We start from the raw sequence: 15789 nt of genomic DNA on the forward strand, positions 1-15789 counted from the left end.
TGAGCCACCCAGGCACCCCAGAAGTTCTTTAACAGAGAAAATATGCTCAAAAGGAAATTGGTTTGTAGTTTTATTTTTAAAATAATGGTATGGGAGCACCTGGGTGGCTCAGTGGGTTAAGCAACAGACTCTTTTTTTTTTTTTTTTTGAAGATTTTATTTACTTATTTGACACTCAGAGATCACAAGTAGACAGAGAGGCAGGCAGAGAGAAAGGAGGAAGCAGGCTCCCCACTGAGCAGAGAGGGTGATGTGGGGCTCGATCCCAGGACCCTGGGATCATGACCTGAGCCAAAGGCAGAGGCTTTAACCCACTGAGCCACTCAGGAGCCCCAAACAACTGACTCTTAATCTTAACTGATTCAGGTCATGATCTCAGGGTAGTGAGACTGAGCCATGAGGCTCCATGCTTAGCAGGGAGCTTGTGCAAGATTTTCCCTCTTCTTCTGCCCTGCCCTACCCCACCCAATGCTGTGCCAAGTGTGTTCTCTCTCTCTCAAAAATAAATAAATAATAATATCACACAGCCCACTTTTCAGTACTAATGTTTTATCCAATTTGCACATTGATTTCATGCTTCTATGTGCTAGGTATTAGGTAAGGCACTAGTGTTTAACAGCAAAGACAATAAACAAACAGATTAAGATAGAACTCCTCTAAGAAAGGAGCTTGGATGATCATTGGGAGAACACAGTCAAATAAGCAGCAGGACAAAGTACTACACAAAGGGCTTCCTAGAGTAATGCTGCTGAAGGGTAGCTAAATAAGGACTGAAAAACAGTAAAAGCTTCCTTCTAAAAAATATACCACATGAACTGTACCTGAAAATAAACCTATCTCTAATAATTTACTTAGAAAACTATAGTTTCTTAACTTGTAAGGTTTTCGTCAAGAATTCTCATTAGGCTGAATATTCAAATGAACATTTCTAGAGGGTAAAACTAAAAATCTTAATTTTACTTACAATTTAAAATTTAAGAGACTGCCTATATTGATATATATTACATGAACTACCAAATTCAGCAAGGCTTCCAGACTTCAGAGAAATGAAATACTAACTTTCCAAGAGTAACACTGTATAATTAAAAATATCATTATTTTAACTGAGTACTTGTAATAACCAAATAGGGAGTATGATTTTTATTTTTTTAAAGATTATTTATTTATTTATTTATTTGACAGAAAGAGGTCACAGGTAGGCAGAGTGGCAGAAAGAGACAGAGAGGGGGAAGCAGGTTCCCCGCCAAGCAGAGAGCCCGATTCGGGACTTGATCCCAGGACCCTGGGACCATGACCTGAGCCGAAGGCTGAGGCTTAAACCCACTGAGCCACCCAGGTGCCCCAGGAGTGTGATTTTTAAAAGTCCCCATGCGTTCTAGCAACAAAAACAATAAAGTACCTCAACAAGAAATATACAAGATCAAAAGAAGAAAATTAAAAGATAGGGCTGATGAACCTAAAACTGGATCTGAATGAACAGAAAGAAACCATGTTTTGGGGGCAGCTGGGTGGCTCAGTGGGTTAAAGCCTCTGCCTTCGGCTCAGGTCATGGTCCTAGGGTTCTGGGATGGAGCCCCATATCGGGCTCTCTGCTCAGCAGGGAGCCTGCTTCCTCCTCTCTCTCTCTGCCTGCCTCTCTGCCTACCTGTGATCTCTATCTGTCCGATAAATAAGTAAAATCTTAAAAAAAAAAAAAAAAAAAAAAGAAACCATGTTTTTGTATGGAAAATTGTAAAATGGTAAAGCTATCAGTCTCCAAATTAATCTACATTTGGTTGAGTCCCAAACAATTTAAAGTGACTTGACAAGCAGACCGACTATAAAATCTGTCAAGAATAAAGGCAAAAAATCTGCCAAAAAAACTTCTGAAAAAGAGTAATTAAGCGCAATTTGCCCTGTCGTGTGGTCAACCTATTTTAAAAGATTGCAAACCAGAAGCCAAGACTGGTTGAAGTCAAGGGTATGTATTATGGTCTACCCAACGTGTTATAAAAAAACTATGAAATTAAATTGCCAATATTTTTTTTTAAGATTTTTTTTTTTTTTAATTTGTCATAGAGAGAGAAGCGAGAGCAAGCACAGGCAGACAGAGTGGCAGGCAGAGGCAGAGGGAGAAGCAGGCTCCCTGCCAAGCAAGGAGCCTGATGTGGGACTCGATCCCAGGACGCTGGGATCATGACCTGAGCCGAAGGCAGCCGCTTAACCAACTGAGCCACCCAGGCGTCCCAAATTGCCAATATTTTTAAATCAGAAGATTCAGATTTCAGGCTTCCTTCAAAAAAAAAAAAAAAGTATCAAAAGCTCTAGCAACACTGGGCCCCAAATTATGTGGGCTTCAGCAACACTGAAGCGGAGACTGAATGGCAGAGCTATTCGCTAATTAGTAATTCACTCCACCCTTCACTTTTGTACTAGCTGCCTATCCCTACAGCAGAAACTCGAGTCTGAGAACCAATGTATCATGCCTAATGAAGTTAAAACAAAGAAGTACTGGCAAAGAAATAATAAAACATCTTAATAGAAAAGAGTCCAGAAACACAGGTATCCATAATAGTTTTTATATATGGCACCACAAATTATGGATTTTTCAGTAAATGTTGTTAAAAACAACTGGATCAATCAGTCTACATGGGAGATGGGGGAGAGCATCTTTCTTCTTCATGTAATAAACAAACAAAAAAATTTGTGTGACTTGATTTAATCTTTTTAGCTTTATAAACCCGTAAGATATAAAGAAAAAATTATTAGATCTGACAATATTTAAAAATGAAAATAACCAAGGGACGCCTGGGTGGCTCAGTTGGTTAAGCAGCTGCCTTCGGCTCAGGTCATGATCCCAGCGTCCCGGGGATCGAGTCCCACATCGGGCTCCTTGCTCAGCAGGGAGCCTGCTTCTCCCTCTGCCTCTGCCTCTGCCTGCCATTCTGTCTGCCTGTGCTCACTCTCTCCCCCCTCTCTCTCTGATAAATAAATAAAATCTTAAAAAAAAAAAAAAATGAAAATAGCCAAAACCAAAACAAATATATGTCAAAGACAAGCAAAAAGACTCTGATAAGCAAAGATCAAGATCCTAAACGTAAGGGGCACCTACAACTCAATTAGAAAAAGGAAAACACGTTAAGGAAAAGTTAGCATGAGATATGCACAAATAGTTCACTGGAAAAAATAAATACCCAACAAGTATTTAGAAAGTTGCTATATTTCAATAATCAGAAAAATGCAAAATTAAATAATTCCATATTTTAAGGACTAACAAATTGGTAACAGTCTTATTAAAGTACAATTTGAGGGAGGCAGCTGGGTGGCTGAGTTCGTTAAAGGCTGCCTTCAGCTCCCAGGGTCCTGAGATCAAGCCCCACGTTGGGCTCCCTTCTCAGTGGGGTGTCTGCTTCTCCCTCTCCCTATGCCCCTCCACCCCCTGCTCTCTCTCAAGTAAATAAAATCTTTAAAAAATAATAAAAATTTAAAAATAAATGTATATACTTTAACCTGGTAACTATCCTATAAAAACTGCTCTTGTACACATAAAATAAAATACAGAGTTTGGTAACAAAAAATTATAAATCTACGTATCCCTTAATCAATAGCTGAGTAGTAAATAAGAGCATGATTTATCCATTCTTTTTTTTTTTTTTAAGATTTTATTTATTTATTTGACAGAGAGAGAAATCACAAGTAGGCAAAGCAGCAGGCGGGGAATAGGGGGCTCTATCCCAGGACCCTGAGATCATGACCTGAGCCAAATGCAGGGGCTTAACCCACCGAGCCACTGAGGCACCCCCATGATTTATCCATTCTTATAGATAGGAATATTAAACCTATCTATATAGGTTAAATAAATTTAAATAAAATAAAATAAAATAAACCTATCTATCTATATCTATACCTATATATATATATATCGACACGGAAAGATCTCTAATACATTAATAAAAAAAAACAAGTCAAGGAGTATTATGCATAGTATGATCCTAATTGTTTTAAAAAATCAATTTATTATATGAAAGCATACAGTTTAACAGTCTACCTTGTGATTTTCAGAGAATAATAAATTCCAGGTCTGGAAGAGAAGCAAAGTTCAAAGCAAGCCTAAAAGATACTATTTGGCCGGAAAGTACTCAAAAATAAATAGGTCACGTCAAAAGGACAAATAAGTCAGCTTAAAGGAGTTCCCACTGACATTCAGAGCATCAAAAAGAGTGACTAGTGTTGAATTGACCTTTGGCCACACAAATTAGTAGTAGTATCCATGTACTGTATTCATGAAATATACAGACACCTTCAAAGAAAGAAGAGCAGAGACGCAATAGAAGAGAAAAGCAGAAGAGACAGAGAAGAAGGTGGGTCAGAATATTTTTTTAGGGGCGCCTCAGTGGCTCGTTCGTTAAGCATCTGCCTTCGGCTCAGGCCATGATCCCACGGTCCTGGGATCAAGCCCCACATCAGGCTCCCTGCTAGGGAGGAAGCCTGCTTCTCCTTCTTCCACTCCCCCTGCTTGGGTTCCCTCTCTCGCTGTCTCTCTCTGTCAAATAAATAAGTAAAATCTTTTTAAAAACATTTTTAATGATAAGCATGACATGTACCGTCACCCCATTAAAAACAGATGCACAAAGAATACCCTCCTTAAGCACTCACTTGCATATATGTTGAGTTCTTGAAGAAACCACCAGTAAAAATTTACTTCCAAAGCATATATGAAGAATAAAGTAGAAAATGAGTCTCACTGGCCCAGAATTACTGGATTTTTTTTTTCCTTAAGATTTTATTTGTTTATTTAAGATAGAGAGAGCACAAATGGCAGGGGGTGGGGAGCTGGCAGGAAGGGACAAGCAGACTCCCACCAAGTGGGGTGCCTGATTCGGGCTCAATCCCAGGACCCCAAGATCATGACCTGAGCCAAAGTCAGATGTTTGACTGAGCCACCCAGGCCCCCTCAGAATTACTGGATTCTTCGCAACTGGGATTATTCGCTCACTAACGAAGTGACTCAGTTCTATATTCATGCCTCCCTGTGATGGAGAGCCCATTCCCAGACTCATCGAAATTATAAATCACTACTCTGTTATGAACCTTCAGTGTTCCTAGAGAACAGTCAAACCTGTAGATACCATAATTAGAGTGATATAATTGGTGAATACCTGATTATATTGGATGAGCTCTCTTGGCAACATTTTTGATTACAGAAAAAAGACATCACAGAGGGCATGAAACACAGGAATTATGATTTCTTTTTTGTTTTAAATTCTAAAATTTTCATAATGCCAGCCAAAGTGAGCACTTGAAAGACCTACCCACACAACATTTTCATCCACTTTTCAAATTCTATAAAGATGTCAGCTAGAACTGCTCACATAGCTGTTTTTTTAAAAGAAAATGAGAGGAGAACAGCTTTAATTTCTCCATAAAAATAAAAATGAAAATGAAAAATGTTAAGTGGTATAACAGATATTACACAGCAGCATAACACTTGGTTTTCTCTATCCTAGCATACATTTCAGAGATATTCTTAGAACTGCATTTACCTTACAGTCAACTCACTCGTATCTTCATCTTCTAAAAAATAAAAATGTTTCAAAATTTAAAAAAACCTCACACCCCCAATATTCACATAGAAATCTGTAAACACGTTAAAGGAAAACAAACACATTATGGGTTTCCTGCAACATATAATTAATCTCCAATGGCAAAAAAATCTAAAGGTTCAAGGAACGTCTAAAAAACTATAAACTCATAATGTACCCAGAGTGATAAATTTGTAAGACTGCTGAAGAAACCTAGAAATAACCAATACACCTGCTTCATACCACCCAAGGTAGAGTCTCTCATAAACTGTCACGTTTCTGACAGGGTCATTAAGGAACACTAAGCTAAAGAAAGCTCACTATGCGCATTTCCAATTCCCAAGCTGACATATATGTTGTATCCCAAGGCGAGAGCAAATTCTTCCTGGAATTCTTAAACTATAATTCTGTCACCCTACAAGCAATGTGCTTCATTTATAATAAAGACAGCTTATGGCTTTTTTATATAACCTTTCTATCTGGGGGGTCAGACAGCTTCTCACTTCAAACTTTTCTTTCAACTGCTGGTGACAACACTCTCTGGCACTTACCTGTCAGTGTCCTTATCTTCAGGCAGCATGGGAGGCAAAGGTAACGGTGGTAATGTAGAGGTCACTAAAGCCACATGGTGCTCCTTCTCCTTGGCTCCTAAGCTTGGTGTAAGTGGTTTGGTTTTCTCTTTAAGAGATACTGGTTCGTCCTTTGTAGCAGCAGATTTACTCTCCTTCCCAACTACAACTGCTTTCTTGGTGGCTTTATCTACAACCAAGTTATTGTCCACCTTTGTTACCTGAAGAGGTGGCTTTGTTTTTGCCTTGTCATTTTTTAAAGTTCCACCGCTTGAGGGAGAAGGTGCATGCTCAGTTTTCAGTTTCTTCACATCCTTCACGTGGTTGGTTTGTGACGCGCCGGCCCCGGTCTCCACGCTCCCCTTTGTAGGTGTAGAAGTGTTAGAAGCTTTGGCAGCTTTGGCAGCGGCCTCAGCAGCCTTCGCCGCCTCTGCAGCCCTCGCTGCCTCTGCAGCCCGGGCTTTTTTATTCTTGTTCAACTCGGCTGCCAGGCTACTCTTCAGAGTTAGTGTGCTAGGAGAAATGCTAGAATGACGACTCCTGGATCTAGACAATCTGTGCCTGCTACGAGATCTTGAATGCCTAGATGAATATGGGCTTCTGCTTCGGGATTTGGCAGAACGTCTGGTGGAAAATAATGAAGATATAGTCAGTAATTCAGAAGAGGTGAGTTCTAAATTTATAAAAACTGCGAACTGAAGCCTGTGAAATCAAACAGAAATTTATTTAATTTCAAAATCGTAATATATTTTGATTATATTGATCTTGGTCTAGCCTATGAATGCTCAGAGGTGAGACTGGATGAAAGTAGATCTCTGTGAGAAGAAATACTGTAAGGTTAGGAGAGAAAGTGTGACAAGACATCCCCGCTGTCTTGGAAAACAGAAGTATACAACAAGGACACAGCAATGGTGGCAGCAGCTGGGTCAAGTCTGACCAATCACTCAATAGGGAGACCACCTCTACACCTGAAAAGCATCCTTGCCCACAAGCTCAGAAGTCAGCAGTGCTCTGTCCAAAACAAGAGTGAAAAAGATAAATGCCTATCATGAGAGAGTAAATACAGTCTCTAAATTTTGGAAACTATTTAATACTGACTATGTAATTCGCTTCCCCCAAACTATTGGAAAACACAAAACCTATCATCTATTTAGAAGTATGGTGGCAACCAAAGTTCCTGTAAAACAAATGCAGCACGGTGCCCTGTGAAAGGAAGCTGAAGTTTTCAAATCAATACCTTATCAAAACTAAAAACAAATACTCACCAGACAAAGGCACTATGATAGCACTTTCACATGTCTGCCATGTCTCATTTTAATTGCTCACATCAACCCCAGTGAAGTATCTACAGTTTACAGATTAGAAATTTAATCTAAAATACCATGTAACCTAAAATCAATCCCATACTTATCAGTAAATGTACTGGTAATTATCTTACTACCACTACCCTCTTCCTCTAATACTCTTCTGCCCAACTCTGTGCCCAAGAAGGCTAACCTTAACAGACACATCTTCTGGGTTTCAGTGTTACCTGTCACTGGAAGGTCGGAAGGTAGAGAAATGCTGGGTTATTTCTTCCCAGCACCCTCCCTCCTTTTGGTCACATTTTCTGACAGAAGCTTTGTTACCCGACCACCATGGCTCCTCTGTCAGGCACCCCTTTCTCCACATCTCTCCCCAGGCTCTAATAACACTGTATTTTCCCTGTCCCTTGAAGCTTCCTTCTGTAACTTATAGGAAACATCCCTTGTGGGTTCCCTTAATCCACCCCTACCTCTGCAGTCCTTCACTGAAGTCTCTTGCACCATCTCAGCTAGATTCGTTTCCTTCTAGAACCTTGCCTGATCTAGTTGTATGCCATCTTAAACCCAGACCTTCTGACTGGAAAGTACGTAGGTCAACACGATACACAAATTAATACACTGTGGAGGAGATAGCTCCTGCAGACATTTTGTAGAAGTTACATGGAGAGGGTAAATAAAGGAACAAAACTCCTAAAAACCCATAATTAAAATGCACACAGAGGAAAGGAAGGACTGGAAATTTTGTTTATATTTGACATTAAAAGAGCATGGAAGAAAATACTGAGAAACATTTTACAATTCTAGTATGAAAACGAAATGATATTTAGGTTTAAGATAAACTCAAATACAAACTGAACTTCGCCCTCATTTTTTCAAAAAGATTTCAAAATGTACTAAGGGCTAATTACTCTTCAGCACTGAGGTACTTTATACATGGTGTTTATATAACATTATTTTAGATTAATGGGAACACTGTTTAGAAAACATTCAAATCTAACACTTATCATTAAATATTCATTAAAATTACCAATGAGCTTACAAGTATTTGTGGAAATGCAAGGAAATGTTTTGTTAAATAGACAACTTTAGTATAAGAACCAAAAATGTCATAACATGAAATACTCAGCCACATTTTTTAATTTTTTCTCCCTTCAGACCCTTAGACCTCAAAACAAGTCTGACCATGCTTCTAGAGCAGAAAGGTAGAGCAGGAGGAGAGCAAAGAGACTATCATTTCATCAGAGGTAATAGCACAGAACTTTTGTTAAATTAACTTTACTACACTAACAAGATTCTGGTCACCAAATTCATACAGACACATAAATTATATTTAACTGAGAGATTCATGGCCACTAAGTTTCACCTAAGAAAAGAGAGACAAATATATCAGATAAAATCCCAACATAATTAACACCTTTGACCTACTAAATTATTTTTTACTGGAGAGAATCTAGATAAGCATTATCAGCGAAGACTTAAAAAACAAACCATAACCTCCATTCCTCTCCAATTTCTCTCTGTTTCTCTTTAAAAGTTCCTTAACTTTTTAACTTCATGTCCTAGTAAACATGCATTCTTTCACAAAGTGCGTATTTACTAATAAATGTCAATGATATATTTAATGTTCATAACATGTTTTGGGAACCCAAAATTAAATATAATCACAAAATCCAAATTTAGGTCATTTTTACTAATGACCTAACTTCAGCCATACAAAGTTAGGAGGGTAAGAAAGTGCATCTCTGAGACTATATAATGAATTACATCATGAAGTTTTAGTAAAAGAACTGAAATGGATGGTAGAAAACAAGTCCTTTTTTTTTTTTTAAGATTTTATTTATTTGACACAGATGGAGGGCATGAGCAAGAGTGGGGAGAGACAGAGGGAGAGGGACAAGCAGACTCTGCACTGAGCACAGAGCCCAATTTGGGGCTCAATCTCACAACCCCAGATCATGAACTGAACCAAAACCAAGAGTCAATTCCTTAACCAACTGAGCCATCCAGGCGCCCTGCAAGTCCGATTTTTCTTCTTTCTAAAAAAGGTTTTTTTCTAATTATTTCTATACTACAGAATCTGCAGTGAATATGTATTAGCTGTTTGTCTGTTATTAATGGGGTTTTTTTAAGCTTTTTTTTTTAAAAGATTTTATTTATTTGTGAGAGAGAGAGAGAGAGAGAGATTGCATAAGAAGAGGGAGCAATAGGCAAAGGGAGGATCAAGCTCCCCACTGAGCAGGGAGCTTGATATGAGACTTGATCCCAGGACGCTGGGATCATGACCTGAGCTGAAGGCAGACACTCAACCGACTTTGCCACCCAGGCATCCCAATGTTTTCAAGAGATGACAGTATCTCTTTAGGAAGAGAACTTTCTATGTTTCTAAGGTTTCCAAATTCATGTAACACAAAGCAGAACCACAACAGAAACTCAGTATCCTGAAACTCAACTGGTTAGTGTTCGCTGTTGATTAGGTTAGTGTTCCTTAGAAAGGAGAGCATAGTGTACTATTCACTCAACTGTATCACACAATCTCTCCAAGAGTTCAGGTCTCCTGAAATGGTGCATAATTAGCAAACACTGATTCTTAATAATTTTACTATAATAAGATCTAATTCCTTATTATATAAGACAACAGTGAACAGTGCTATCCAAAAGGACTTTCTGGGGATGCCTGGGTGGCTCAGTAGGTTAAGCCGCTGCCTTTGGCTTGGGTCATGATCCCAGGATCCTGGGATCAAGTCCCACATCCGTCTCCTTGACCTGTAGGAAGCCTGCTTCTCTCTCTGCCTCTGCCTGCCACTCTGCCTGCTAGTGAGCTCGCGTGCTCACTTGCTCTCTCGTTCTCTCTCTCTCTCTCTGACAAATAAATAAATAAACAAAATCTAAAAAAAAAAACCAACTTTCTGAAATGATAGTGTTCTATACCTGTTGTGTCTGATACAGTAGCCACTATTTTCAACATTTTTTAAGCCTAATTTTTCTACCCTGCTTATTTCTTTTCTTTCTAGTATGGGAATTTAGTATATGATAAAGAGTATTTTAATTTTGTTTTGAGAAAGAGAGAAAGAACGAGTACATAACCAGGGGGAAGGGAGGAAAGGAGAGGGAAAGAGAAAATCTTAAGCAGGCTCCAAGCCCAGTGTGAGCCCTTGAGCTGAAATCAGAAATCAGACACCCAAAGGACTGAGGCCATCCAGGCACCCTTCCCTGCTTCTTTTACATGCTAATAGCAGTTGTACCCATTTGAAAAACTTGTTGATTACCCTCCCCAAAAGGATATAAAAACCACTTCCCATACAAGCATCATCCAAAATACTACATCAACAAAATGAAGGATAAAAATCACATAATCACAAAAGCATTTAACAAAATTCAGCATCCTTTAATGACAAAAACTAAACAAACTGAGTATAGAAAGAATATACTTCAATATAATAAAGGCCATTTAAAATAAGCCCACAGCTAACATTGTACACTCAGTGATGAAAAGCTGAAAGCTTTTCCTCTAAGGATACCCACTCTTACCACTTTTACTCAACATAATACTGGAAGGCCTAACCTGAGCAATTAGGCAAAATAAATAAATAAATGATTTTTTTTTAAAAGATTATTTATTTGACAGAGAGAGAGAGAGACAGCAAGACAGGGAATACAAGCAGGGGGAGTGGGAGAGGTAGAAGCAGACATCCCCCCAAGCAGGGAGCCCAATGTGGGGCTTGATCCCAGGATCCTGGAATCATGACCCAAGCCGAAGGCAGATGCTTAACTGCCTGAGTCACCCAGGTGTCCCCCAAAATCTTCTTTTTAAAACATAAGAAACCGCAGCACACCTAGGTGGCTAGTCGGTTAAGTGTCAAACTCTTGATTTTACCTCAGGTCGCCAACTCAGGGTCCTGGGATTGAGCCCTGCAACAACTCCTCTATCCGTGGGGAAACTGCCTGAGGATTTCTCTCCCTCTCCCCTCAGGGGTGTGTGTGCGCGCGCGTGAGCATATGCTCTCTCCCTCTAAAATAAATAAATAAATCTTTAAAAAAGAAAATAAAAGCATCAAAATCAGAAAGAGGTAAAATTTTCTGTTTGTAGAAAACCCTTCCAAAGATACCACTAGGAGGATGTTAGAACTAATAAATTCAATAAAGTTGCAGGATATAAAATCAACAGTTGACCCCGGACCAATACAGGAGTTAGGAGAGCCCGAGGTCTCCTGTACAGTTGAAAATCGACCTTTAACTTTTGACTCCCCCAAAACTTAACTACCAGGCCTTCTGTTGACCTGATCCCTTAGCAGTAACATAACAGTCAGTTAATTTATATTTTGTATATTATATGCATTATATACTGTATTCTTTTTTAAAAGCTAGAAAAAAGAAAATGTTATTTAAAAAATCATAAAGAAGGGTGCCTGGGTGGCTCAGCTGGTTAAGTGACTGCCTTAGCTCAGGTCATGATACTGAAGTCCCAGGATCAAGTCCAGAATCGGGCTCCCTGCTTAGCAGGGAGTCTGCTTCTCCCTCTCACCCTCCCCCTTCTCATGCTCTCTTTCTCTAATAAATAAAATCTTAAAAATAAATAAATAAATAAATAACCATAAAAAAGAAATACATTTACAGTACTATCTATTGAAAAAAAAATTCCATGTATAAGTAGGCCCACACTGTTCAAACCTGTGTTCTTCAAGGGTCAATTGTGTATCTTTTTTTTTTTTTTTTGGTTAAGATTTTATTTATTTATTTGACAGAGAGAGAGAGGTCACAAGTAGGCAGAGAGGCAGGCAGAGAGAGAGGGGGAAGCACGCTCCCCACTGAGCAGAGAGCCTGATGCGGGGCTCTATCCCAGGATCCTGAGACCATGACCTGAGCCCAAGGCAGAGGCTTAACCCAGTGAGCCACCCAGGTGCCCCAACTGTGTTTCTATAGACTAACAACAAAGAGCTGAAAAGAGAAAGAAAATAAATTTATTTATAACAGCATCAAAATGAATAAAATACTTAGGAATAAATTTAATCAAGTAAATGAAAGAAACAGATTAAAGAAATTGAAGAAGGCACAAATAAATGGAAAGATATTCAGGGCTAATGAAATGTTAAGAATTAGTATTGTTAAGCTGTCCATACTATACAAAACCATCTACAGAGTCTATGCAATGCCTATTAAATTCCCAATGGCATTTTTCACAGAAACAGAAACCACCACCCTAAAATTCATACGGAACCACAAAGACCCAGAACAGCCAAAGCAATTGTGAAAGAAAAGCAAATTTAGAGACATCACACTTCCTGATTTCAAGCTGTATTACAAAGCTATAGGCCATAGTAATCAAAATAGTATGGCACTGGCACCGGGAAAAAAAAAAAAAGACAAATCAATGAAACACAGTAAAGGGCCCAGAAATTAATCCACATATATATGGCCAATTAATTTTCAATAAAATAGGCAAGAATATACAATGTGGAAAAGATACTCTCTTCATAAATGGTGTTGGGAAAACTGGATAGCCACATGCAAAAAATAAAAACAAAAACAAAAACAAAAAAAGAAAAGAAAGAAAGAAAGAAAAGAAATTGGACCCCTATCTTATACCATACACAAAAATCAACTCAAAATGGATTAAAGACTAAACTTAAGACCTGAAACCATAAAACTCGTAGAAGAAAACACAGGGGATAAACTCCTTGACATGGGTTTTGGCAATGGTTTTCATATTTGACACCAACAAAACAAAGCAAAAATAAAAGAATGGGACTACATTAAACTAAAATAACTATGCTCTGCAAAGGAAACCATCAATAAAATGAAAAGGCAAGCTATGAATGGGAGAAAATATTTGCAAACCACAAATCTAGTAAGTAGTTAACATTCAAAATATCCAAAGAAGTCGTGTAACTCAAACAGGAAAAACAAAACAAAACAAAACACCCAATTAAAAAGTGGACAAAGGGCCTGAACAGGTATTTTTGTGCAAAGAAGACATCCAAACATCTAACAAGTATCTGAAAAGGCACCCAATACCACTAATCATCAGTGAAATGAAATTCAAAACTACAACGATATCACCACACCTGCTAGGATATCTATCATCAAAAAGATAAGCAATAACAAATGCTGGTGAGGGTGTAGAGAAAAAAGAACCCTTGTACATTGCTGGTGAGAATGTAAACTAATACAGTATTATGAAAAATAATATTGAGAGATTACTCGAGAAGTTAAAAATAGAACTACCAAGTGATCCAGATATCCCACTTCTGAGTATATAAGTCAAAGGAAATAAAAGTATTACTTCAAAGAGATACTTGTACTCTCCTGTTCATTGCAGCACTATTCACAATGGCAAGGACACCCAAGTGTCCATCAACAGATGAATGTATAAACAAAATGTGGTGTGTATACATGTCTCTGTAATGGAATACAATACAGGCTTTAAAAGGAAGGAAATTCTGCCATTTAGAACAACACAAATGAGCCTAAAAAGCTTTATGCCTTATGAAATAAGCCAGAGAAAGACAAATATGGCACGGTATCACTTATGTGTGGAATCTTAAAAGAGTCAAACTCAGAGAATAAAGGGTGATTTCCAGGAGCTAAGAGGGAGGGGAAAAAAGGAGAAGCTGGTAAAAGGATACAAACTTTCAGTTAGAAGATTAATGAAGTACAAGGATCTAATGTGTAACATGATGACTACAGTTGATAATACTGCATAACTGAAATTAAAAAAAAAAAAGAACTCTAGCCACATAAAAAAATAAATGTATGAGATGATGGATGCATTACTTAACTTGATTACCGCAATCCTTTCACAATATATACATGTATCAAATCATCAAAGTGATACTTTAAATATATTAATTTTGTCAATTATATCTTTTTTAAAAAGATTTATTTATTTATTTGGGAACAGGAGAGCATGGGGGGGAGGGGCAGAAGCAAGAACTTGGACTCCATCAAGGGCCCTGAAATCATGTCCTGGGCCTCTGAGGCAAAGGCAGACACCTGACCAATGAGCCACTCAGGTGCCCCTAATTTTGTCAATTATATCTTAATAAAACCAGGAAAAAATGCTTTCTAAACTGAGAAACAGTAAAGTAGTAGCAATTTTTCAAAAGCCTTTCCCAATCATCCCTCTTGTTACATGCTCAGTCAATATTCTAAATATTCGTATATAATCTGCCATATACTGGTATTAGCAGCTCAGTTAACTTTTTTTTTCACTTTTTTCAATTAACTATTAACAGTACCATGGCAGCCTCTTAAATTCCTCTCCCTGCTTTAGATCTTCCTTCACCCTATCTAATCCATACTTACTGCAAAATGAACATCTTCCTTTAAGATCTACTCCTTGCAATTCTGTATTTCACCACTATCTTCCATCCATTTACCCAGGCTAGAAATCTTCCCAGATTCCTGATGCCCATACCACATCCCATCAATCCCATCAACTGTCTCGCTTTATCAGTTCTAACTCAGCATTCCCGTACACCCACGCTTCAAAGCATGTTTCCTACTACTGCTGTAACAAATTATCACAGACATAATGGTTTAACCACACCAATTTATTATCTTACAGTTCTTGAGGACTAAAATTCCATAATCAGTCTCATTGGGCTAAAATCAACAACAACAGGGCTTTGTTTCTTATGCATTTTCATGGGAAAATGTTTCCTTGCCTTTTTCAGCTTCAAAACGTCCATGCCTTGGCTCTCAGTCCAACAATCTGACCTCTGCTTCCTTTATCACATTTCCTCTTCCTGTGCTTCTATCCTCTCATGGCCTTTTCTGACTCTGCTGACCCTCTTGCTTCTTTTTATAAAGATCCTTGTGATTACATGGCACCCACCTATACAATTCAGGATAATCTCTCCATCTCAAAATTCCTATTTTAATCAGACCTACAAAGTCTCTTTTGCACATAAGGTAACATACTAACAGTTTCACAGGGACATCTTTGGGTGGGCCACAATTTGTAATTATTTCTCAAGGTCCCTGTTCTGTTTCAGACCTCATTATCTCCCCTCAGGGCTACCTTATCATTTAAAAAATCGTCCTATCTAGTCTCTCTCTGTTCCAATTATTTCTACAGACACTATAACTGAACTAATCTTCACTGTTCAGTGACTATTACATGTCCCAAATTCACTCTTTCCTTCTCTTTTTAGTAGCTATTCCAAATCTTCACAAACTGTTCCAAACCTTTCTACCCATCTTCAAGTTAACAATTTCCAAAGTACTTCTATTCTGCAGAAAAACAAAACAAAACACAAAAATTATTAGGCCTGTCTCCTGCCTGAAAGCTTAATCTGTATCTCTATCTACCTCACATTTTACTTGAGCTCAGAGCAGAGATACTCCTCTTCCTACC

The 15789-nt window shown here is 38.3% G+C and overlaps 1 protein-coding gene across 4 annotated transcripts in view; it reads right to left on the minus strand.

The window, feature by feature from the left end:
- Positions 1-15789, minus strand: part of CDK13 (cyclin dependent kinase 13) — a 122890-nt gene that overhangs the window by 86808 nt on the left and 20293 nt on the right. For all 4 annotated transcript variants that reach the window (XM_032305813.1, XM_032305811.1, XM_032305812.1 and 1 more), the window contains exon 2: positions 6112-6753. In XM_032305813.1, the coding sequence (XP_032161704.1) occupies positions 6112-6753 (642 nt within the window). The remainder of the gene's footprint in view (positions 1-6111; positions 6754-15789) is intronic.

Source organism: Mustela erminea, chromosome 11 (genome assembly GCF_009829155.1).
Source record: "Mustela erminea isolate mMusErm1 chromosome 11, mMusErm1.Pri, whole genome shotgun sequence".
Taxonomy (NCBI): Eukaryota; Metazoa; Chordata; class Mammalia; order Carnivora; family Mustelidae; genus Mustela; species Mustela erminea.